The sequence below is a fragment of the Lates calcarifer genome, linkage group LG24, assembly GCF_001640805.2.
Source record: "Lates calcarifer isolate ASB-BC8 linkage group LG24, TLL_Latcal_v3, whole genome shotgun sequence".
NCBI lineage: Eukaryota > Metazoa > Chordata > Actinopteri > Centropomidae > Lates > Lates calcarifer.
In genome coordinates, this window is record NC_066856.1 from 1,376,426 (window position 1) to 1,401,035 (window position 24,610).

Here is a 24,610-nt window from a genome sequence, read left to right on the forward strand (position 1 = left end):
AACTCTATGAACTGAAAAGGGCAGCAAAATATTTTATAAATGTTTAAGTAAATTTTAAAAAAAAATATTGTTATAAGTAATTATTCAAGGTTTTTGTTGTTTCAAGAAAAACCTCTAACTGATGTGTATTTACTTTCATGGTGAAATTGTCCTTCGTTTGTGTGTCCAAGTGTGTGTGTACACATTGAGACAGAGTGCTCCTGTTGTGTAAATATGTGTGTGAGCTCTTCCTTGATTGTGCAGAGTGAGTGTTGGTGTGTAATATCTTTGAACAGAGACAGTTGCACAAAGCTAATTTTAACTAAATTCATTTGTGCTCGGTGTGAAGTCAGTGAAGCTTGTGTTGATACGGTGTAGTAGATATGAACCTCGTGCATGGACACTACTCCACACATTTGCTTTTCATGAATGAGAAAAGTATTTGCATTTAACATAACATGAAATATGTGATCAAAAATGTGTCTTTTTTCCTTTTTATACTTAGGTTTTCCTGCGTAAACCACTTGAAGAAAAAAAAAGCAGAAGTGGTGTTAACTTTGAACTGTGAGATGCTAACCGGCTTTATGTAAGGCAGGAAGCAGCAGCTGCACGTCCTCACTAAAGCAGAAGTGATGAAGCACTTACTGGTTCCTGAAAGACCTCAGATCTGATCTGTTGCTACAACCCATGAAAGCTCTGCTGAACACTTTGTACCATTTGATTTTGTAATATCAGGGCCATTATGAATGCAAGTTTATCAAATCAACAAGCCTATAAAGAGATTACAAAGAAATTCCACTTTATAACTAAACCTAGCAGGGCTGCAACTAACAATTACTTTATTCACTTTATCATACTCCCTTAACGACTTCGTCTATAAAACATCAGTCCAAAGAGCAAACATTTACTGTTTAAGATAAAGCAGCAGTGTCACATTTTAGGAGGTGAAACAATAAAATGTTTGACAAAAGGCTTAATCATTTCATTAACAGAATAGCTGTCGATTGACTGACCAATTACTCAGCTAACGCAGTTGATCTACCTGCATTCTGATCAATAAATATTCCTCATGTTTTACTGAAGTACAGATCTCTTTCATCACCCAGGTTTTCTATGACATCGTGGTGCAACTGATCAAAAGTGAAATCTTAAACCAACTTGGAAATTGTTACTCGACTAAACACGACACACACGTCAGTTAATCCATTTTTAATAGATTATACAATCAAAAATAGGGAAACAAGAGTTAAGTTGAAAGATAACTGTTCATAACTCAAGATTTCAGTAATGCTGACCAATACTATTCCAAACACTGTCAAACCCAGTGTCACAGTCATTTCCCTCCTTTAAACAGCAATAATTCCTCCAGGCCTCAATCCCGAGCTGACAGTTAGCCTTTAGCACTGACTGCTGGATGGTGGTGTATGTTAATGGGACTGGGCTGTTTATCGTTGTGTGTTCACAGTTTATATTTATTAATTATTCAAGTAAAATGACTGACTTGGAAGAATTCCTTTGGCATGCACAATTTTCTCCTGAAATTAACACTGTGGCAATTTCAACACACATAATACTCCACTGCCTCTTTCTTTGTTGCTCCTTCCCATGGTCTCTTTCGAGTGCCACGGCTATTGCATAGGACATTAACCGCCATATAATTACATTGTCAAGAGACACATGCCACTCCTCATATGGATACTGTGACAAAGTGGGAGGGAGATCTGGAAAATTACCTGGACACATGGCTTAATAACATTGGTTTTTGGTCACTGTCGATGTAGTGTGACTGAGGCTGACAGGTTTTTTTCTTCAAGACCAACTGTCATTTTAATGCATGGATTTATAAAAACCCAAAGTAGAACCCAAGTAAAAAAAGAAATTTGAACATAAGCTTTTTCTCAATAAAAATAATTTCAACATTAGTAATCATTTTCTTTAAAAAATTACATTAAATTTGCATTTACATACAAAACGAAAACATCAAGTAAAATATGTAACACCCCACCTGCAAAAAGTGACAGGGGAAAAAAACGACGGCTGTTGGCCAGCAGATCAGACCTGGGTTTTATAGATGTTTCCACATGAACGCTCGGAGAATAACTGTTCTGCATATTTTGCGTTATGTTAAATAACTGCATAAATAATTCAACTCTGAATCAAGGCTATAGAAAAAAAAGGTACTAAATATAAAACAATATTTCATTATCGCAAATCATTTTCAATTTTAGCTCACAAGCCTCTGAGGAAATACACTTAACACCATTCCCTCAGTTCACATTGAGGTGTTGGAGTATATCCCTCATGACATGAGACTGGCAAAATGAAAATGTTAAGCCAAAGTGAAATATCATGTATTTTAAGGTCTCTGGGTTAAGGCGCAAAAAAGCTCTTTTACTTGTTTCTTGCATTAGGACACTTACAACACATACAATGAGAACAAAGTAGACGTACCGTTTTAGTTTTGAAAAAGGATGTAGTGCATTCACTCTCTCTACATAGACACTCTTCTTTTATAGGTTTATATTTAATTACCTTAACTGCAGTTAATTAGACTGAAATCTACCAAAGTGCATGATGCATAATTTGTATTTGATGTAGAATGGCATGGTCCATTCCCTCTGTTGGTTATTTCCATGTTAGTTTTAGAGTAGGGACATTATTTTGTTAGGCCTCAGTCATTCATCTTCAGTTAGAAATAACCCCCAGTTACCACTAGTGGAGACTTTTTAGGTTAAAGCAAGTAGTAATATAGCTAAATCTAACTTAATATTTAAAAGGCATCAGATAGAAATAAGACCTTGCATAAGAAGAGCTGACAAACACATCTTTTGACAGACCAGGACAATCATCTGATGAGGCTCACTCTCACTAGAATAGTTCTGTAGTGTAGATCATCACACAGAGAATGCAGAAGCAGTTTCTTATCACCCACAAAGACCAGTTGTTTAAATGCATGCAACAGTTTCTCTTCTAAACTGAGGCCGTAAACCAACACTTTTTACAGTGATATCAGACTGATGTACAGACAGCTGCTCCTCCATTTACATCACAAGCTCATTTTCTTGTTCTGTCTCATGCATGTCTTCAAAAATTAAATGACACAAATCACTTAAAGCAGGATTCTTACTCAATGTCATTTTTTTCAATTAATTTTCTGAGGAACAGTACATCAGTATGATACCACAGGCTCATCACTGACTATTACTGATGCAGATGAAGCTTTGAGTTTAAGAAGAGCTTAAAGGGGTAGATTTTTAAAAGAACACAAGTAGATGTCAGTACCTGTTAGCAGCTGGTTCGTTTGACTTGATTCAGCAGTCGTGAATTCAATTTTTCCTGTGTTGATTTCTGATGTTTAGAAATATGCTCGCAGTAACTTTCTGTCATGTTCCTGACCTTATGAAAACCAATGTGTGAATAAACCCCATACAAAAACTAAAAGCAGAGCATTCATCAAATGTCACTAACTGCATATCTATAGAATGTCGTGCTTGAGATGTAAGCTCATCATCATTAAGTTTTTTTTGAAAATTCAATTACCATCCTTTTTAGTGGTGTTATCAAACCCAGCCACATTTTCAGCTGTGTATCCACGAACAGAAAACACTACAGCCCATTCTCTGGTTTGTGCTCTTTTAAAAATCCTTGAAACAGCAGAAACGCTGTGATTTTCCCCTTTAAGAACAGAATCACACAATGTCCTCATCAAGCAGGTCTCTTAGATCTAATGTTTTCCTGTCCTCGTCTCGTCAGTGTTTTCCTTTTGAATTTGTTGGTTTGTGTAGTGACATGAACACTAGTCGGCTGTGGGTGAAAAAGTCCTAAGTGGTTGACATGAAAATGTCTTCATCAAAGTGCCAAATGATTCCATTCAGTTAGCAAGTAGGAGTCACAAACTTTAAGTGAGCTGGGAAGTATTACCCAACTATCTTTCCACAATGTAGTAACAAGGAAATAAATTCATATTATACAAAAGAAACTCTTTGTGGCTTGGTGTGCATAGCATATATACTGAAGGCATGACGTTCTCTGCTTTACAGCAGGCTTTAGTGTCATATACTGTTAGTTATATCTTGGGTCTCCACCCATTTATGAACTGCATGAGTTTCTTCACCTGCAGTTTGCTCAGCTTAAAGTCCTCAGACAAAATCTCCTCAGTGAGCTGCAGGAGTAAATTCCCATCGATCTTCTCAGACACAAAAAGAGAAACAATGTCATCTGGCAGGCCGATAAATCGCAGAGATTTGGACACCTCTTCAATAGAGAGGCCAGCCAGGCTGGAGGGGGGCTGCCACTGCGCAGTGGGAGAAAAGGGTGGACAGTTGAGAGTTAATGAGTTAGAGATAGAATAAATCTCTTTGGTGCTGTGCTCAGGTTGAGTGAGTGAACAATTTGAAGTTTCCTGCTTACTGTCACAGACTGACCCCAACAGTAAGTCTGTGCACTTCTTTATGGCATTTGATTTTGGCGTTCTCGGGGGCAAGATGGGGCAAGAGAGGCTCTGCTTAGTGTTAGATTCTTCTATCGGCTTGTCTCTGTACATTTCTGAATTGTAACTCGACGATTTTGTGCAGAACTGATTCAGAGAAGCATTCTGCAACCTGAAGTCCTTACTGCTGTGTGCATGCTCTCGGCCATCAAAGTCAACAAGGCTCGATGTACAGGTTTTCGGGGTGCTCGGGGATCTCTTTCTGGGGTAACTGTAGTAACTCCGACAGCTGGCTGGTAGAAATTCCTCCATACAGTGTGATTCTCCTCCACTGAAGTTATTTGGCCAAGACAACCTGGAGGACATTCCATCTGATGGCAGGCTACCACTGGGCAAAGTAGCATTTGGCTCAGTGCTGTTGGATTTACCCCAGTTACAGGGGTAGCACACATGGCTTTGCTCTTGTGGGTCAGCTACTTCTTGTTCACATGCTCCACTACTAATGGAAAAACAGAATATTATTTAGTGATGGAAGAGCAAACTTCATGATTTAAATATTTAACACTGCACTAATAAGACGTATTTTACAGCTGCAGAAGACAAGAGCTGGGCTAAGGAGAAATTTCAATGTGTATGGCATTATTTTTTATCTGCACGAAAATGAACAAGGAAAAAAATACATGGAGGACATGTTTATCTAGGACTATAAAATGTAGGCATAAATAAGCATCATAAACTACAAAAATACTGTGAATTTTTCTGAGTTCATGCAACCTCACTTTTGTCAAAGAAAATACAGTCTCCTGATTTCTTCTTTGTCATTGTAATTAAGTATAACTGTTGACACAGGTGCTATAAAATACTTCCAGTTCTTACATGTTGTGGAGACCAGAAGAATAGTAGGAGAGGGTTGGACTTGGAGACCGAGTCTCTTGCTGCCGTGGCTTTGACAGGATGGGCACCGATGGCATCTGTTTCAAACTCCGTGGAGGGATTGGCGGGGCGTTCAAAAGGCGACATTCTTCCTTCACCTGCAAAGGAAATGACCTGACTTTGAAACTGATGGCTAAGCTGTTCATTTTTCTGTAAAACTGTCTAATTAAATTCCTTTAGATTTTCATCCAATAAAACCCTGCTTTCAGCAGCTTATCTGTAAACAAACCAAGGTATTTACATTGTCTGTAGTTTTACTGGTAGAGGCTTGGAGGGTGGATTTAGATTACCTATCTAAAGCATGAGGGATTCACAGGAAAGCAATACATGCATGAACTGCAACTTTAAACTGTGTGCGTGTATGCAGCAGGAAGTCAGATCACAGTTGCAATTATTCATTTGTTTGGTTGCTCTGTAAACTGATGCGTTACTTGTCCCTATTGTATGTAAAGTTGCTGCTCAAGGAGTGTTTGCTGTAACCATGGTAACCACAGGTACTGCCAAATTAATCAGGACTGAAACCTAAAGGATTACAACTTTAAGAATAATGGACAATACTCACAGCCTCAGACTTGGGTGGGACAGGTGGTGGAGTAAGAGAGACATCTGGACTAGTTACTGCCCCAAGAGGACAGGTGACCGGGTATGACAGGGCTGCTGTTGTACCGCAGCCATTGTTGATGCCTCGGATTCCCTCACTTAAAGAGGGTTTTGGGATCTGACCTCTCAAGTGATCCAACCACAGCTCCTCATAGGGGACATCCGACTTGTTGAGGGATGGTTGTTGGCTCGTGCTGTCCAGCAGCTCAGGGAAAAAGTGTTCATTTTCTGCCTGAGTCTGAAGGAATGCTGTCAGAGGGCAGAAGAGCCCAGTCTCCACACAGTGTCATACAGCCCTGCAGGTTGACCTCACTGTTACCGTGCAGGTTGCTGCTGTACACACACACAGAGAGTCGGTGGAAGGACTGGGTGAGTTCATCCCGGGCGTAAGTCAAAGAGCTGGGTATCTGCATGTGGCTGGGACACCCGTTGGAGCTGCTGCTGCCTCCGCTGCTTCCACCACAGCTACCATTCCCACTGCTTTTCTTAGGGCTCTTTCCATCGTCGTTCCAGTCTGTCCGCACATCCCGGACGGCACGAGAATAGTCGTCTATGTCAAACTGCTCCTGGCAGAAGGAGAACCAGCGATGTACCATAGTGTCAAGCCACAACTCTCCTTGCAGCAGTTCCTCTGGAACAATAAATCTAGGCATGGCCATGTGAAGCGGAAAATGGATGGGGATGATTTTGTTGCTTCGCAGAATGCAGCACACAACCACTGTCTTCGTCTGAATGTTGACCAATTTATAGCGATGACCCTCCCGAATCAGGTGGAGGTCATGCTGATTGCGGGGTGGGCTGCTGGGTACTGTGACGTTGACTGGGAGACGTGTTTTCTCCACGATGTTCCTGATGGTGTGCTCGCCATCCTGCATCTGAAGCTCCAGAGGACTACACGTGCTGAACCTGCCTTTACACTGGAAAGGCAGGCTGATGCTCTCGTTGGTCCGATGGTTCATACAGATCAAACAAGGCATCTTGCCTCGACCGATCTTACTGATGGAGTTGAGCTTCCCAATCTTCTTAAAAATAGTGTTGAATCTGGATTTTTCTTTGGAGGTCTTCGCATAGAGGATCTCAGCCTGGCCCATTAATGTCAGTTCATCGCCAGTGCTTAGTGTAATGTTGTAAACTTCTGTGTCTTCATTGCATTCCCCTGAAGCCATCTGTGCAAAGATGATATGGAAAAGCATAAACCATGAGGCTGGCATAGAAAGAAGTTAAAACTAAAAAATGACATATGGTGTACATATGGTGTCTTGGATTAAAGAGCTTTAAGGTTGCTGGTTTAAACCTAGTCTGTGAAGCTCAGAAAATTGAGCTCCACAGAGTAAGTTTAATATTCTCTCCTTATATATTTTAAGGAAGTTTTTAGTCTGAACTGGTAATCTTCATTTCTAGAATACCCCTGGATGTCAGTGTGTAGAGATGTCAATAATATGGTATATGGCATAAACAGGATATTGTATAAATGGTCAGAAAACAATATTTATTTTCAATAATACACCAAACTCAAAAGGCAATAACAACAAACTCTTTAACAGATCAGATATACCTTAACATTGAATGTGATTTCCTCCATGACGTAGACTCTCTCAGGGAATGCTTTGGCCACCTCCTCCACACTGTTGAAGTACTGCACAGGTTCCTTAACGTCTCTGTCCTGCTCCAGAAGCTTAAACTGACCTGAAGAGAGAAAATACAAATTGCAGCGTCATAAACTGGACCATAGTGTCAAATATCAGCAACCCACATCCTCCAGTGCACTGTAAGGATCAGAGAGTTTTAGGGTTTGCTGTGCTAGAATTATAAACAGAGATACATTATCAAAAGACCTATCAGGCAAAGCAAATAAGCATCTATGTGGATGTATCTCACCTTCATAGTGTACTGGGATCTCTATTTTGGGCCCAATGACATAGTGTCCCTCCTCTAGACTGTGAGCAGTAATAGTCGTCCACTGACGGCAGGAATGAATCAAGAGGTAGTCATTGTCTCTGAGCCCTTCAACCAACTGACCTGCAGGAATGAAAACAACTAAACCATTAACAACAAAAACAACACTGATTGCAGATCATATCTTACAACTCAGGAAATACTGCAATACTGAAAGGTGCAATAGACATTACAGTATCAAATGCACAATACATTTACCAATAAGAGAATAAATTCTTGATATGCTGCCACTTTGATTTAAAGCCCTGAAGTCATGAACCATTAAAAACTGTCAACAAAATAACAAAATGTTGACTGAATATTATCAACAAGTGTGATATCTCAGGCAGATGACCAATTAAACATCATCTATGAGGACACCATGGCGGCTGTTTTCTTTTTAAGTCACTTGTGAGCCTCACAGGGATGCTCCACTCAAACCACTGGCATTGGATTACACAGCTCTCAAGTCACCATCCTGCATGGACAATGACTTATGCCCTGATCCATACCTCTCCACAACACAAGTGAAACAATTTCAAAGCACAATACATCACAACTCTGCACAGAAGGCTGAGCAGAGAGCGACAGAGGATGGGACCTGCTGAGATCATGATGGCTTCATTTCAAAGTACATATCACACTAAACATGACCCCGAACCCCTGGTACAGTCATCTGTAGTTTTGTTTTATCATCATGTAACTATACACACATCTTAGACACACACTCAGGCAAGGGATGATTTTTCAGCTTTGATTGAGCAACACAGTTGAGGTTATCTGATGCAACGCAACCTGCTGTAACTCGGCCCAGACTTTCTTTTTAAATATGTTATAATATGCTGCACATATACCGTAATAATAATGGCCATCTGAAGCCTTTATAATATGTTGTCCCTGACATTTAATGCCTTTGCTACCATGACATTAATTGTTTTTACTAATGTTATCTGTTTTAATTACACGGCTACAGAGTGACAGCAAAGAGGAACAGGACATTTACAAAATACCCCTGACACCAGCTTTTTTAAACGTGAACTAGGCGGTTTTAATGGGACCCAGTTAAGATAAACTGAGAAAGTCAACCGCAGGTTTGCCATTAAAAACGGCTGAGTTTACCCTTGCCGCTAACTAGCTGCTAGCCTCCGCTGAGCTGTAGCTCAAAAACTTAGCAGTGTCAGAAAGTTACTAACCGTTGTCCAGCTTGACAATCTGAGGCAGTCTATAAGCACTGACAAGTTGATCTAGTGGCAGGGACGTCGTGCTCCATGTAACATCTTTTAAATTGTTGTATAACATTGTTCCAAGGTCCATTTTGCTAGCCTATATTAGCCAACTAGAGAGCTAACCTAGCTGTGTGTAAACACGGTCACAAAAGGCTACACTGAGCTAACCAGCTTCACAATATATCGACTCTCCATATACAGCTTTACGCTTGGCACGGTTCTTATTGATGGTCGCATTTTTCCCTTTTTACGTATCATTAAGATCTGTAGTCTGATAATATACCAGAGCCATGTTTGTGTAGCTAGCGACGACTGCATCAAGGCAAGTTAGCCACATGAACAACGGAAACACGTAATGTGTTCTTTTAAAATAAGAGTTTTATTTACTTTGGTCTACACAATAAATAGCAGGCTCAACAACACGTATCATATTTCGTGGTGAGTGCCAGTAATTACCTGAAATTTTGAGCTGTAAAGTTTGGCACTGATGCTGAAAGCTAAAAAAAAATAATAATAATAAAACACCACCTGCTGCACCAGTCTTGTAAATCATCATGAACAAACCACCAACTTCATCTTTATCTCTGTGTACTACAGTCCCCATTACACTTTCTATTTATCATCTCTGTCATCTCCCTTAAAAGTAGAGATTTAGAGAGACTGATCATTTTTCTCTGAGGAAAGGATTCATGTCAAGCACCCCATTTATGATGTATAACCATCATGTTAAATCATGTTAAAGGGGAGAAAGTGATACATAACTTCTCTATCATCATTTGTATTTAAACATACACCCACTGATTTGTTACACAGCTGCCAAAAAATCACATGGGGGAAAAACGCCCAATCACCGGGCCTTAAACTTGTGGTGGTGGCGTGGATGTAAATGTACCAACAATGACACAGTCATCACACTTCCTGATCTCACTGGTACAAATCAGAGGAGCTTCCTCAATCTGCTCTGCAGTTCAGTGTACTCCTAACCAGCAGCTATGTCTTTTGTGGACACTCTGCGGCAGTGGGACGAGGCTGTCACCTGTGTGGACAGACAGGATTTGGCAGAGGCATACAGGATTTTCCTGTCAATCCAAGAACCAAACTCCAAAATTTGTTTTGACATAGGCTGTCTCCATCTCCTCAACCAGGACCTGGATGCTGCTGAAAAGGTATGTCTGACATTTCACATGATTACCCTCAATATTTGCTTTGTAATATCAAAAAGTAAAAAAAAAAAAAAAAAAAAAAAGATTTGGATGTAGCTGATAAGACAGGAGATAAAATGTTGTGATATTTTACTGTCTGAAAGTGCAAGTCACTGAGAAAGAAGAAGTGGACTTTACTGTTTCTCGTTTCTTCTAGCGGAAGTCATGGTGTTGTCTCATTTTTCTCAGGCGTTTGATTGCAGCATACGCAAGGATGAGCATTTGGCTGTGGCTTTCTTTCAGAGAGGAGTTACCTTTTACAAAAAACAGAGGCAAGAAACACTGCTCATCTCAATACAGTGGTTTTAACAGTGATTTAAAATACTCACAGTGTACTTTTATTATTACAGAATTGATTCCTAACTACAACTATTATTTTTTATCATTTTTGTGGCTTGTTACATGCAAAATTAATTAACTGGATTATTCGTGTTCAAAGGTATGAGGAGAGTTTAGGTGATTTCCAGCGTGCCTTCAAAGCCCTGAGAGGCAACCAGCTGATAGATTACAAAGCACTTGGTCTCAGATACATATTATATGCATGTGATGTAAGTATTTAAAAGCCCCCAGTTATTTCTGTATGTTCTTGTTAAGCCTCCTTATTAAGTCATTTATAAATTATTAGACTACTTAAGACTCTTCTTCTCTGTCTAATGCTGTTGCAGAAACAGAGCATAGACACTTTGTTCAATCTGCCCTGATTCAACTGTTTGTCTGTTGTTGTTGTTGTTGTTTTATATATATATATGACACATACTCACTCATTTCCAATGGTAAAAAAAGAATCAACAACAATAAATGTTGAGGACTCATGAATCCTAATAACAGAGGCTCAGGTATCGTTCTCAGTTCTGTGGTCTTCCTGAGGGATTAATACCGTCACAGGCTTACAATACCAATGTTTCCTGCCACAGGTTCTCCACAACATGGCCCTGGTTGAGGCTCAGCTTGGGAACTGGGAAAAGGCCCAGGAGAACCTTGTTAAGGCTCTCGACTACAAGACAGAGGCCAAGCTCAATACCATTGACAGAGCTCTGCAGTCAACCCTGGTCAGTGATGATGTGGTCTCTGTTATCATCTTTGGACCCATCAAATTAAATGAAATTAATTTGAGCTATTCAATATATTTAAATGTGATTATAGTTGTGCCAAGAATTTGTGAGCATTTAGCTTTTAAACTGTGCTAATAAACAGTAATAACAGATATTCTGTTTATTAGCAGCTGAGTTTTCTCTCATGTCAGAATTTTCCACTGACAGAAACAGAAACTTTTCAAACTTGTCGAGTTCCCATCCAAACTGCTGTTTAAACCAAATAAGAACTACGTTGCTGAGCTGGAGAAGAAGGACTACCTGGGCAAAGCAAAGGTGAGACTCTGTCTAACCACAGGAGTCATTAATGTGCCATGAACAAGATTACACTGAATCATCCAGTCCAGTAAAATGTCACTGTCACTGGCCTTATCTTTATACAGTACTTGGTCTTTTTTTTGAGATTGTTTTTGCAGTAAACTCTTCACAGTGACAAACAGTAAATAATCATGTTATTTAATGTCATCTTCAGGTGGTTGCCTCTGTCGTCCCTCAGGATGACTTCTCTGGGTTTGCTCCATTACAGCCACAGGTAACATGAGTTTGTCTTTGGAGATAAAAACAGCAGTCTGATGAAATATCTGCACTGCACAGCAGCACATCATGTTAAATATATCAAAAACTGTATTACTCTGAGTTATTAATGAATTAGTAACTTACGAGGCCTAAATGTGATACTTAACTTTACTATCCATCACCGCACCTTAAGTGTCCTAGACTTTGCACATCGTGTGTGTGTGTATGTAGATTCTATTTAAAAGTGACATTGTAAATTTTTGTAATTTTGTAATTCTTGTATTTTTTTTGTAATCTCTTGTATTATATTGTATACGTCTTGTATATTGTGTACATTTTTCATATTTCTATTTGTATTTAAATCTCTTCTATAGAGGATAGTCTGTCTTTGTGGAGCACTCACAATTTCATTGTACTTAACTGTACAATGACAATGACTGTACAATGTTTTTCTTAACAGGTTGAAGATGGTCCAGCTTGTCCAAAAGAACCTGAGGTTCTCAGGTAGAACAGTCCAATCTCACTGTTATCACTTAAGAAACACACAGACTAGATACTTACTACATGTGCACTATATTTAATCAGTAGTTGTAATGTTTGTTTAGTTGTTCTGATTTAGTCTTGTTATAATCAATTACAACTGATTGCAAATGACCTTGATACTTAATGAGATTTTGTGATAAAGCTTTTTCTTGTTTTTTGGCACCAAAGAAAACTATTTCATTTCTCTTCCACCAAACATGGAGGATGTGTAAAATGGAAGAATCAGCTCATACAGGAAAAGAAAACATATAATATAAAAATAGGGTCAGGCAAATCTATAAATAATATGCTTTCATGAGAGGAAAAATGTTATGAAAGGTGACTTTATGCTGTGTGGACGTCTCTGTCCTCACAGAGCTCTGGAAGGAGAACCCCACACTGTCCTGTTTGAGTTTGTTCCTGAGACCAGTGATGAGTTGGCTGTAGTGCCGGGCAACATCGTGTTCGTTCTAGCACAAGGGTGCTGACAACTGGGCATCTGTGATCTTCAATGAAAGAGTAAGATCAGACACCACATACAGACTCTGTACATCTGCTGCTGTGGACCTGGAAACTTTATCCAGAGTACACCTGTGTCTGTGTTTTTCCTCTATGCATATAAACTGTTATTCACATTACAACTAAAGTTACAACACCCCTCAAATAATCCATCCTTATCATGTCAATTATAGAGGGGACTTGTTCCTTACAATTACCTGGAACGTTTGGAGATCTCATTGGCTTCTAAACAGAATGGGGTAAGGACTGAACTTCTTCTTACATACATTATCACGCCTCTTTTTTCTTCATTTCTAAGTGTAAACAGGTTTCTAATGAAATGTGCTGTTTTGTAGTATGTCACAGGTTACCAGGTTATCATTCAGTATGAAAATGTATACTTCCTGCACAAAGCACAGCACCTTTATTTATTTATTTGTACTCTGAATGGCATTATTTGGATGCTGGAATAACCATGGACAGGGAGCCCAAGTACCACAAAGACGAGAGCGACCAACCAGACCTGAACGGAAAACAGGTAAACAAGGTTTTTCATGCCTTTCCCTGTAAAAGCACATGTTGTCACACAACATATTTGCAAATGCTATTTGACCCACTGCATAAACAAAACCCTTTTTCCCATTTTCTGTATTTCAGGTCTTACTCAGTGTAGCAGTGTAGACCAGGTACGCCAAGTTAAACCCTTCATTTGTCCAGTCCTGCTCAGTAGTCATTCACTGTTCCAACATGTCGGATGTAGTGTGGTGATTTCTGTGATAATCTGAGAATTTATTCTGTCATCTTTGCCAGGATGAACAGTCTCCTGACAACTCATATATTGTCAAAGTCCGTTTCACCTTCACCTTTACCATCTCTGTCCCACCTGAGTCTCCCTACACAGCACTGATTGAGAAAATCAGTAAGAAACTGAATGTCCCTGCTAAACAAATCACCCTGAGGTACAGTACACATTAAAACCCATGTTCCAGTTCAACAGGTATACCTGTTACTGATGAGTACAACATTCAACCCTTTTTCTTGATTTAGTTTAACCCCTGAGGCTGATGAACAAAGTGTAATCGATGCCAACACAAAAATGGAGTGTGTGTGGAGCCGTGCCAAAGACAGACACATCACGTTGTGGTGTAAAACCACAGAGGTAAGAAAAGGTGGCTACAGGACAAACACACAGTTTCATCAACAGACAAAGAAACTGAACTCTGACATGACAAAAGATCCTAGTTCAGTTCACCTGCACTGAGCATTCTACACCACGAAGAACAGAAAAAAACATTCTGACCTTTTTGAAAACACTGTGAAGTCTGAGTAGAAAAAAAAACATAAAGCCAGTGCAAAGATGACTTGTTCCAGTTTGAATTATGATCAAAGTGAGCAGAAAATGAACATTTCTGTGTGTTTTGCAGCTGGACCAAACTGATGGAAAACCACACAGCGAGATTCACTTGGTGGCACTTCATTCATACGAGTCATCAAATCCAGAGGATCTCAATTTTCAGCAAGGGGATAAAATCACACTGCTCTCTAGAGGTGAGACTCAAGTCTCCTGGCCATAAACATCCCAGATATTTAGAAATCCTGTGATTTAATCCACATATGTGATTCTAATTCGTGACTTATTTTTCTTTAGTTAACCAGGACTGGTTGGAAGGACAATGTAATGGGAACACTGGTATATTCCCTGCAGCCTTTGTGGAAGAAGTTCCTGTGAATGGCCAGTAATGTATCCAAATATAACCACAAGTGACTAAGGGACAGTTTTACAGTTCAGGAGCCAAAGCTGAAAACGGGTGACATCTATTTTATAATAAACCACATTTTTTCTCATTAGAAAAAAACCCTTTTCCACAATGGTCATGATATCATTATACAAGTATAACAATACATTATACAAGCTGCTGGTGTGCATCACAGGTTACACTCTGTGACAGTAAAAACAGGTGATATCTGGTATTGGTTCATAAAAACATTTAATTACTTACAGTTTCCTGTAATTACAAGTAATATGCTGTACATTTGGTACATTTGTAGCAGTCATGATTGAATAATGCAGACCTTGTGGATCACTGGTAAATTATCATGAAGGCGTTCCTTCCTCTTCGTAGGCGATAGCTATGCCTCTCCTGCCCTCTACTGCCTTCACCACAGGCGTCTCTCCCAACTTCTGCTCTAAGCCACGCCAGCTTCGTTCTGCCAGAAAAGATGCTGAAAAGAAAAAATGTGTCACTGTAGTACAAGACGTTTCTAAATGTCTACTTTATGTGTAGTATTTATGCTTATTGTCTGTGCACAATTCTGCAATAAACTTATGAATGTATGGAAACTCAAACAAACACTGTTTTAAATGCAGCATCAGAACTTTCTGAGTGTCCCATACCAGCTGGGTTTGTGTTGGCTACAGTCATTGTCTGGTTCCTGAGGACCACAGAGGAGCTGAATGAGGACTCTGCAGGTTCACTGTTTAACAGATTGCGGCTTCTCAGAGCTCCAGTGATTAAAGACACGTCCGTCTCATCGCCGTCCTCCTGCTGATCAACCAAAGGCACGTGACTCTGTCCACCTACAGCAAGTTTGAGATGAAAAATAAGAAAAACTTTGACATAGCAAAAAGACTTCAAAATTCTTTATCATTACCGATTATAAAAATATAAAGGCCAGTATCACTGCCCAATCACTGCAGTGGGTTGGATATTATTTTTATTATATTATATTATATATTATATATTATATTTTATTTTTATATTTATTTATTAAATCATTATTAATCATTATTTTTTCCCCTCCTCTTAACTTAATGTCACAATTAAGATAGTTAAATCTAATTTAAAACATATAACATACATAATAACAATAATCACAGTAGCCACCAGAACAATCCACATTAGAAGTAGAATTAACAATTTCCAAATTACATTAGAGGCCTCAGGATAAGACAGACCACCTTTATATTTGGTAGATATGATATTTAATCCCTATATTATTATCACTATTACTATTAGCCACTCAGCTACCTTTGATGTGAATAAACGCCAGACTGACCTGGCAGGAGATGTCTGAAGTCTGTGACGTATTCCTCTGACCACTCCCTGTTCTTGTTGCAGGCCACCTCCATCTCAAACGGGGTCACAACAGGTTTATAGAACTCACCTGAGTCCAGCAGTGAGTTCTCAGGACATGCTATTAACACAAAAATGTCAATTTCCAGGAAGTTTGCGAGTTTGGGCACGTTCAGTTTCCCCATGGCAAACATGTAGCTCTTTTTGCCAGCTCTGTGAATGGTCTCCTTCAGCTGCTGGATGATAGTGAGGTAGTCAGCCACCCCGAGTGTGCCGACAAGGATGCCGACCACATTGGCATCTTTGGCCCTTTCTATAGCGTAATATCGCTTCATCAGTGCACGGTTGATACTGACTGACTCAGTCCTCCCCGTCATTGTTATGGGGTCAAAAGAGCAAAATGAGCAGCGATTCCAAGTCATCATGAAGTTTCTCAGGGTTGCTCCTTCCTGTCCGACATAGAACATACTGTAGTCTGTTATGCTTGAACCTTTTTTCAGGGAGAACTGCCTCCCAAACTGATAAATGACCTGCCTGCCATCCTGCTCTGACAGATAGGTGTCATCGTGTTGTCTATTCATTTGGCCATGACTGTAACACTGCTCCCCTTCAACAACAAGCTCTGACGCAACAAGGTTTGGATACTCTGGAGACAGCAGTGTCAGAAGGTCATCTGAAGAAAGAAAATACATGAGGTATTCACTTATTGGAAAGGAAATGATAAAAAAATGCTTTAATCAAACTCAGATGTGAATGTTGGACTGAACCTGCCAGCAGAGGTTAGATCTGTGTGAGATATCTTACTCATAGCATGAACATAGTTAACATCATAGAGGATGATGATGTGGCTCTGTGTGTCAGGATAGAGCTCCCTGAAGGTGGAGGCACACTTCTCCACATCCACCGGTCTTCTCTCAAACACATACATCAGAGGAAGTCTTTTAGAGGGACTGAGACAAGCTCTGCCATAGTGCATGATGCAGTCAGCTCCAACGTGTTCAGCAGCAACCTCATCCACACAGCAACTGCAACAAACACACATACCACATAAAGCTTTTAACTCACAACCTGCTTAGTTACAGTCACAGTTACAGCTTAAACGACAGCTAAGCCTGAATACAACAACATGATTGTGCTGGATCAAAACTTAGAACTGAACACATGTGAAGTATTAAATGACTCACTTCACATTAAGAGTTCAAGCACTGACGAGTGGTATGTGTGCATTATTAAACCAAGTTAAACCTGGTGTGTTACCTGCCATAGGATGTGTCTCCTAAAATGAATGGCTTGGCATTACTGTGTCTCTCGATCTCCACTGCTACTGCAACTGAATCCACCAGCAGCTCATCAGGAAACTGCAAAGCAACCTGTCAACGACAACCAGTTCAGACTTATTATCGGTGTGGTCCTTAAACACTTGTGAAATAATGAAATGTTTACATAATTTACAAATAAATAAAATGATGTCCTCACCTTTTTAAACTGATGCTGACTGATAAAATCGCAGGTCTCCTTAATCTGATACAACTCTTCAAGTTTTTCTGGAGGTGTATTTGTCTTCACTGTGACATCTACCACACGCTGAATTACCGTCTCTGAGCTGCTGCTGAATGCATCAGCCATTATTGCATCAGGGACACAGTGCCTGAAAAATACAACTAACTCAATAATCAGCATATCTTTTAAACTTCTAAAGAAAAAGTTAAAGGAAACAACAATTACTACACTGCGGAACCGACAGTCTTAGACATGAAGCTTAAAGCAAACCACTTTCAACTTTGCAAATCCTTTGCAAGTCTGCTGATGTTATCTGGATGGAGAAAACGCAGTGAAATAGCCACTTTTTTGTTTTCATGAGTAAAATAAAAACCTTATAACTTTCAAAGAGGGTTTCAACAACAGCTTTCACGCTTTAACTGGGATGTCTAACACGTTTTAACAAAGAAAACTGGTTCAGAGTTGGTGGCTCACTATTGTATCTTAAGTTTCCCTTCAGCCAGCCATAAACACATATATTGTCAGTACACCGTTTTCTTTCAAGATAACGACACATCTCTCGGTAAATGCGCAGTTATCGCTACCTACCTCGGTTGGGTCTGCTAGCTTAGCCGCTAGCTGAGATGACTCCAGAGGTCTTCGTGAAACCCAAACTATCATTTACAACTAACGACGCTTTGTATTCGCATTACCACATGTACGTACTCTTACAGTTCACTGTCATGCACATATTTGTTGACTGGTAACCGCTTCTTTGACAGCTACACACGTGTTGAAGTTCTCCACAGCAGCAGAACCAACAGGACAATCACTACCGGGTCAAATGTTTTTCAAAATAAAAGCCGGTGTAAATATGCCTTTTCGCAGTTATTTACACAACTGATATTTCCCGTTTACTCATCCCTGGCAACTGCAACCTACCCATTCAAAATACTGTTACTATCACTCCTAAAACTAACTCCAGGTCACTAAGCCGCCACACACATACAGAAAGCTGTTATGTTATTGGATTAGATCCAGAGATACAGTAAAACCCCACAATGTTTATTCGTTAGCACAGAGTGTACATTTATTGACATTTCATTTTATTCAAATAACATCAGACCACAAGTCCTGTTAAATCATTTCGAGATACAAAGATAGATAGAAAGATACAAGTACAATACCTGTGATAATAGTGGTTAAGAGTCGCATAAAGTTTCTTTCTTAACTTATCTACAGCCTTATATTTACAGAAATGAAATATGTACATGAATTTAAAAATAAAAAATAACTTTAGCTTCAGACAGTATCACCTGAGTTCTAACAGGCAGACTAGACTGGAGTTTTACTGCATCCACTGTTTAAAACTTTTATGAGGTACATTTATCAACAGTGTTCCAGCAGCCAAACTGCTTAAATAGCAGGTGTGTGCCTGTAGGGGGGAGGGATGTAGGGAGGAATGGGGGTGGGAGGGTAGGTGTGGGTTCAGTTAACCTCATTTAGTTCATTTTATCAAAAACTGGTGGAGGGTGTCTTCTCAGTCTATCATTCTCTCAGACAATAATGGTCAAAGAGTAACATTGCGACACTGAATGCAAATACTGATTTTAAAAAAATGCAGCAAAACAATGTCAGATATGAGAGAGAATTTGTCTCTGGATGCTGATAGATGCTGTTCAAGCATCACCACAGTCATGTGACAGTCATAATCTCAGTCTTTTTGCCTGAGTGAGGGTTACGGGCAGTATAAAGGTCAGTGAGGTCAGGGCTGGAGAACGGTCTGGTCTCCTCTGTCGGCACAGCCTGGCGTCTACCGCAGGGCCTGGTGATGGGTCCACTCATCATCTGACATGAATACTGGATTTCCATCTCACACTCAAAAAACGTTGAGCACGTGTGACCGTTCACATCCAAATACGATAGAAACCCAAGACCACAGTGAGACAGGTGAACACTGAACCTGAAGGAGAAAAAAAACACAGGTCATTTATTAGTCTTGCAGGCAGTGACAGCCCAGGTTCTCAAGACTTAGACTGTTGCCATGTCCTACCTGCAAGGTATTTTATAGTGTCCAGTTTATGAGACTCTAACATGGTTTTCAAACCAGCAACTTCAGTGTCTATTTTCATGTTGGTCTGAGTCAAATGACGATCTTGCTCTGCAGTCTGTAATAAAGGCATCAAAGATAAGACACACTAGATGTTTATGACAGAGAGGCACAAGCTCCTGTCCATGGCTGCACACAGTGTAAATCACCATGTACTAAACATTAGATGTAATGAGACAGGAAACATGTAGGTGTACTGGACATATACAAACCATTTCCATAATTTCAGTTCGTGTCTCCAGAAGCTTCTTCTCATGCTCTGCTTTCTGAAAATGATAAATAACGTTCTATTTAGAAGAGGAAGACAGGGAGTGATCTGTCAGCTTCACATTTTATTTTTATTCCATCATCCCTTTAATTCAGAGAGTTTAGGTACTGATTAGAATAAATTACTATCTGACAGTTAAATGTGCAGCCAGCAGATCTCCAACACTAATTTAATCCATTACTCCATTTGCTCCAACACTTACCAACTCCTTTACACGGCTTTTCTCCAGATTCATGTCCAAAATATTGTCTGAGCGAACTTTATTCATCACATCCTGCAGGGTGAAGACACACAGAGGAAATTCACATTGAAACACGGAATGTTTCTCCCATAAAACTGGGATATGAATGGATCTGAGTAAACCAGGTTAAACACTTACAGCCAGTTGGACCTTGACCTGCAATAACTGGATCTTCAGTTTCTGAGAGGAATGTTAAACAATAAAACATCATATTAATCAAAACTAGAACAACAGAAACGAGCGTGAGGAGATAGACACAAACACACTGTACAACAAACAAAATAATCCAACAAAAATAAAGCAACAAAATCAGAACAGTCCGCCACTTCTGCGTATGTCATCTATATTTGTATTAATTGTACATTTTTGTTTCAGCTATATCACACAACAGTTGGCAAAGACTTCAATTAAACATCAGGGAGAACCAGCCCAGCCATGCTCCACTACTCATCAACAACAAAACCATGGAGGTGGTCAGCAGCACCCCAGCACAAGTTCCTGGGGGTGCACATCTCAGACGACCTCACCTGGTCTGTGAACACTGCATCACTGGTGAAGAGGGCACAGCAGTGGATTTACTTCCTGCGGAGGATGAGAAGAGCCCACCTGCCCCCACCCATCCTCACCACATTCTACAGAAGCACCATAGAGAGCATCCTGACCAGCTGGACTCATATTTAAATATTTAATATTTAATCTGTACTGCTGTAAATCGCTGTACATATGTAAGATTTAACTATAATTATTTCCATTCTGCTTGCAGAATTTTTTGCACACACATTTGCACTACACTGGAAACTGTAAAAACTGAGGCCTATGCAAACAAAATTTTGTTCTGTATACACTTGCTGCATACTGAATGACAATAAAACCCAGTCTAAGTCTCCTACTCGTAGTTTTGTCAAAATCAATTCATGTACATGGATGTGAATTCTGCTGAATTCACTTCACTACTTCGGAAACCACGTACCTCATTCTCTGCCAGCAAAGTGGAGAACTCGCTCTTCTCGAGGATGATCATGTCCTTCTTCACAGCTGCTATCTGAGACATCACACGCTGCAGCATTATCTCCTGCCAAAATCACACAACACAGACACATCAGTTAACACGAAGCAAAACGTTCATCTGGAAAAACAAAGGGTTAGGGTTAGGTGAACAAACGACGACGATGATTAAGATATTAAATAGCTGCTTAACAATGCAAGTGTTTCTAACACTGTTTTGCACTTTCATATGACCAAATGTGCAGTGGGAGAGAAACACGATGATCTGGGTTTAATAAAGAGACTGAGCCTCTGAGTGATACAGAGAGAGGAAACACAAATAAACACAGTCTCACCTGCTGCACTTTGGTGACCATGTCATCATAGATGACATCCATGTTAGAGTTAGTCATCCTCACCAGGACGTTAACCATCACCTCAGCCTGCGGAGTTGTGAAACCTGTTGATGGAAAAGATGTTTATTAACAAGAAAAATCATCAGAGCTCGTTCTGCTCAGTGCAGAGCAACACTGTGAACACGTCTGAAGAATCAGAAGAAGCCGGACCATTTTCCTCCAGGAGTCGAACCACCGCATGTGTATCAAAGAACAGCTTCCTGCCTCCAGACTTTGGCACTTCTGGTTTCAGATCGTACTGGAAGACTGTGGTGGAGGTGCTCAGCTCTGAAAGAAGATTTAATAAACAACTGCATCAGTAATCTGTTGAGCATTATACTCCGAGTGTAAAGCACATATACCATAAGTTTGATTTGGTCATTTGTATTAGAAGCTGTCTGTGGAACTAATCACGTTATCTGATCCATGTCCATTACAACAGCAACAAATGTCAACAATTTATAGGCAGTTAACTTCATGAAAGGTTTAAAACACAACAATAACACTGTAAAGGTGACACACCTGGGACAAAGAGAGGCACTGAGGTGTATTATGTCAATACTGTGATGGATGTGGGCAAAGGTTTCTATTGACAACATGGAGCATCAGGGTCTTTAGAAATATCCACACTGAGCTATAAGAGTTAGTAGTTTGTAAGTGCTAGTAACCTTCACTTTTATTTCATTTCTGTGTCTGACTGTAGTCTCCATATTCAGGGGAACAGCCAAAATGGAGGTTAGATGTAAAGCTAATCAGGGCTGAGGTGCTCAGAGTGGATCAGCATTCAGTATCATAAGAGGAAGGGCAAAGACTGAGTAACTGTGTGTGATCATTGTATTATAATGAAGATGTTCAACAGGTCCCACTGCGGCAGCGATGTAATTATGTATTAACATAGGGTGTGGTGCAGTCAGTACAAATGACCTGAACAGACCTGGAGAGGACTTTTACTTTGACATTCAGCAGAGACACTGTGCAAAAGTGTGTAGGTTTCTAGATACTCAGCTGCAGACTGAGGCTGTTCATAGAGAGATGTTAGAGGTTGGTCCTGCAGTAGCTTCAGTTACAGTCATATCAGTGTAGATTAAACCCTGTAGTTACCTCTGACAGAGCCCTGTCCGGCTGCTCGTCTCCCTCCACACGGCTTCTCAGAGCTGCTGATACACCGGATACACGGAGATGTGTTGACGGCTGTCAGAGTCGACATGGTCGGGGGAATGCTGACTCTGTCCCGGTTAAAACAGAGGTAAGCCCACCTCTCCGGGTGGTGCAAAACAAAGAGTTTAATTCGCGAATGACCCTGTTTCAGCACCATGGTCCCAACCTGAGTCCCGGCGGCAAAGAGTCACAGTTTGAACCTCAGTCTGAGAGTTCGCCTCTGACACAGTCTGATGAAGTCGGCAGTGAAACTTTTCACCTACTTTCTGTGCTGAACCGTCGGCCTGCACAGAAACACTGTCACATCATCTAACTCCTGAACGTCCGGTACAGCCTTTCAAAATAAAGCTTATGTGTGTGTCTTAGTGTGACAGCAGAAATCACACTGGCTGGGAGAGTGAACAGTTCCTTTAGAAATTGATAGTAATTCTACATTCCCTATAGATTTTGAGCCCATGTAGCCTGATGATAGCTCTCATCTCACAGCAAAACACACAGATCACCATTCAGTTCTTAACAACACAGTTAAGGATGAGCTATCGATAAATAGATGGATAATTATATGGGAATTTACATGTATTACCTTCGAGTAAGCTAATACAGAGGTTTTGGGATTTTTATTTTATTTTATTTATTTATTGTAATATCTATTACATTAATATAATGAATACATTGGCCTACTCAAAGCTAAACCATTCTTAAATACTAAACACACTTGGTTTGGGGCTGGATTTGACCACTTCTCTGTGTTATGTAATGTCATTGTTTTCAGGTTGTAGTGTTTTCAGTTGTAACTTTCAGGTGTACATTACACAGCATTTGTATATTAATATAATAATAGTAACCTCAGTGATATGTGTCTAAATGTACTCAGTGGTACAGTTTATATTTCCTCAGCATACATTTTTTTTGTTTTAGTTTGTTCATAATCAGTTAAGTTAATGTGTTATCATGTCACTCTGTCTTTGTGTAAAATCAATTTGTTGTTCTATTGTTTTTTAAGTTGGTTATAGTGAACACAAAATACTGTTGCTTTCTTTTGATCATCAAAAATAAAACAGAGATTTGTATAATGATATTAAAAGCTGATATAACACTGAATTGAAGATAGGGACACACACTCACAGGAAGTGATGATGGTTACAGTTAAGGGGAGGATGTCCATGAGTGTGTGTTTTTGATGGGGATGCGATTGGGTTGGATATTTGTCAGTGAGTGTTCAGCCTGCAGAGGGCGCTGTACTCTGTAGGAGCTGCTCAGTTTCTTTAACCTCCTCACTGCCTGGGTATGAGGTTACTTTCTGTAGGATTTATTATTTCACATACAACCTCACAGATTTATACAGATTTTCTGCATTAAGTAAAATAATAATCATAGTCATAACTGGATAACAATAGTAGTTTAATGCCATTTAAATTCTGTACATTGCCTGTTGTTTTGCATACATTGATTCAGTGTTATAATAAAAATGAATGGAAAACAACACATATCAAAGTCATATCAAACTTTTATAACTCTTATAAAGCATAACTCTACGGTGTCAGGTCTCTACAGCACAGATTATGCACAGTAACACTGAATCAAAAACGTTTCAGTCGTTGGAAGTGAATATTCGACTTATTATCGGCTACAAAGCATCAGCACCTAGTTTTTCATGATGGCAACAAGGAATAAAGTGTGACGAGTGTCTGTGACACTGTCAGAAACTGTTCCCTTCATGTATCAAACTAAGGTCAGGAGAACGTAATGAGTAGGAACAAAGGGGAAGTATGGGCTCTATATTTTTACAGTTGAGTAGGTAAAATCAACCACCTGTGGGTTCTATATTGTAATAATTATTTAATTTTATTAAATCACTTCTAACTGGCAACCACATATTTTTATTGTCACTTTGTTCAACAAAGTTTAAAGTATATGGCAGCTTTGGATTCACTGCAATAAATGGCAAACTGGTCTGCATCCAGATTTAT

At 39.7% G+C, this 24,610-nt stretch overlaps 4 protein-coding genes across 4 annotated transcripts; 1 reads left to right on the plus strand and 3 right to left on the minus strand.

Moving 5' to 3' along the window:
- Window positions 1-1,173: 1,173 nt before the first annotated feature.
- garem (GRB2 associated, regulator of MAPK1) lies at window positions 1,174-9,449 on the minus strand. Its single transcript, XM_018698194.2, is given in 7 exon segments — window positions 1,174-4,904; window positions 5,285-5,439; window positions 5,904-6,171; window positions 6,173-7,107; window positions 7,497-7,627; window positions 7,820-7,960; window positions 9,070-9,449. Coding segments are annotated over 7 exon segments (2,610 nt in total). The 5' UTR covers window positions 9,191-9,449; the 3' UTR covers window positions 1,174-4,045.
- Window positions 9,450-10,018: 569 nt separating this feature from the next.
- On the plus strand, window positions 10,019-15,026 carry ncf2 (neutrophil cytosolic factor 2). The gene is given in 16 exon segments (XM_018698197.2): window positions 10,019-10,268; window positions 10,494-10,576; window positions 10,744-10,852; window positions 11,219-11,353; window positions 11,564-11,671; window positions 11,868-11,927; window positions 12,372-12,415; window positions 12,810-12,906; window positions 12,908-12,952; window positions 13,126-13,191; window positions 13,415-13,469; window positions 13,589-13,617; window positions 13,742-13,890; window positions 13,979-14,090; window positions 14,356-14,479; window positions 14,580-15,026. Coding segments are annotated over 16 exon segments (1,482 nt in total). The 5' UTR covers window positions 10,019-10,094; the 3' UTR covers window positions 14,672-15,026.
- dph2 (diphthamide biosynthesis 2) lies at window positions 14,903-18,330 on the minus strand. Its single transcript, XM_018698196.2, has 7 exons — window positions 18,094-18,330; window positions 17,482-17,653; window positions 17,263-17,375; window positions 16,810-17,030; window positions 15,989-16,678; window positions 15,327-15,509; window positions 14,903-15,154 (listed from the first exon to the last, which is right to left on the minus strand). Exons 2-7 carry the CDS (start codon window positions 17,629-17,631, stop codon window positions 15,027-15,029), a joined length of 1,485 nt encoding a protein of 494 aa, XP_018553712.1. The 5' UTR covers window positions 17,632-17,653; window positions 18,094-18,330; the 3' UTR covers window positions 14,903-15,026.
- Window positions 18,331-18,548: 218 nt separating this feature from the next.
- mcur1 (mitochondrial calcium uniporter regulator 1) lies at window positions 18,549-22,956 on the minus strand. Its single transcript, XM_018698199.2, has 9 exons — window positions 22,584-22,956; window positions 21,654-21,770; window positions 21,444-21,547; window positions 21,074-21,175; window positions 20,242-20,283; window positions 20,065-20,136; window positions 19,807-19,860; window positions 19,538-19,652; window positions 18,549-19,447 (listed from the first exon to the last, which is right to left on the minus strand). Exons 1-9 carry the CDS (start codon window positions 22,795-22,797, stop codon window positions 19,392-19,394), a joined length of 876 nt encoding a protein of 291 aa, XP_018553715.1. The 5' UTR covers window positions 22,798-22,956; the 3' UTR covers window positions 18,549-19,391.
- Window positions 22,957-24,610: the final 1,654 nt, after the last annotated feature.

Coding starts and splice junctions, on each gene's coding strand:
- dph2 (XM_018698196.2), bottom strand. CDS start 17,631: ATGGCTGATGCATTCAGCAGCAGCTCAGAGACGGTAATTCAGCGTGTG. Junction 17,031..17,262: donor GGAGACACATCCTATGGCAG/GTAACACACCAG, acceptor TGTTTGTTGCAG/TTGCTGTGTGGATGAGGTTG. Junction 16,679..16,809: donor TAACTATGTTCATGCTATGA/GTAAGATATCTC, acceptor TTCTTTCTTCAG/ATGACCTTCTGACACTGCTG.
- mcur1 (XM_018698199.2), bottom strand. CDS start 22,797: ATGGTGCTGAAACAGGGTCATTCGCGAATTAAACTCTTTGTTTTGCAC. Junction 21,548..21,653: donor TCGACTCCTGGAGGAAAATG/GTCCGGCTTCTT, acceptor TTCCATCAACAG/GTTTCACAACTCCGCAGGCT. Junction 20,284..21,073: donor CTTTGCTGGCAGAGAATGAG/GTACGTGGTTTC, acceptor CATTCCTCTCAG/AAACTGAAGATCCAGTTATT.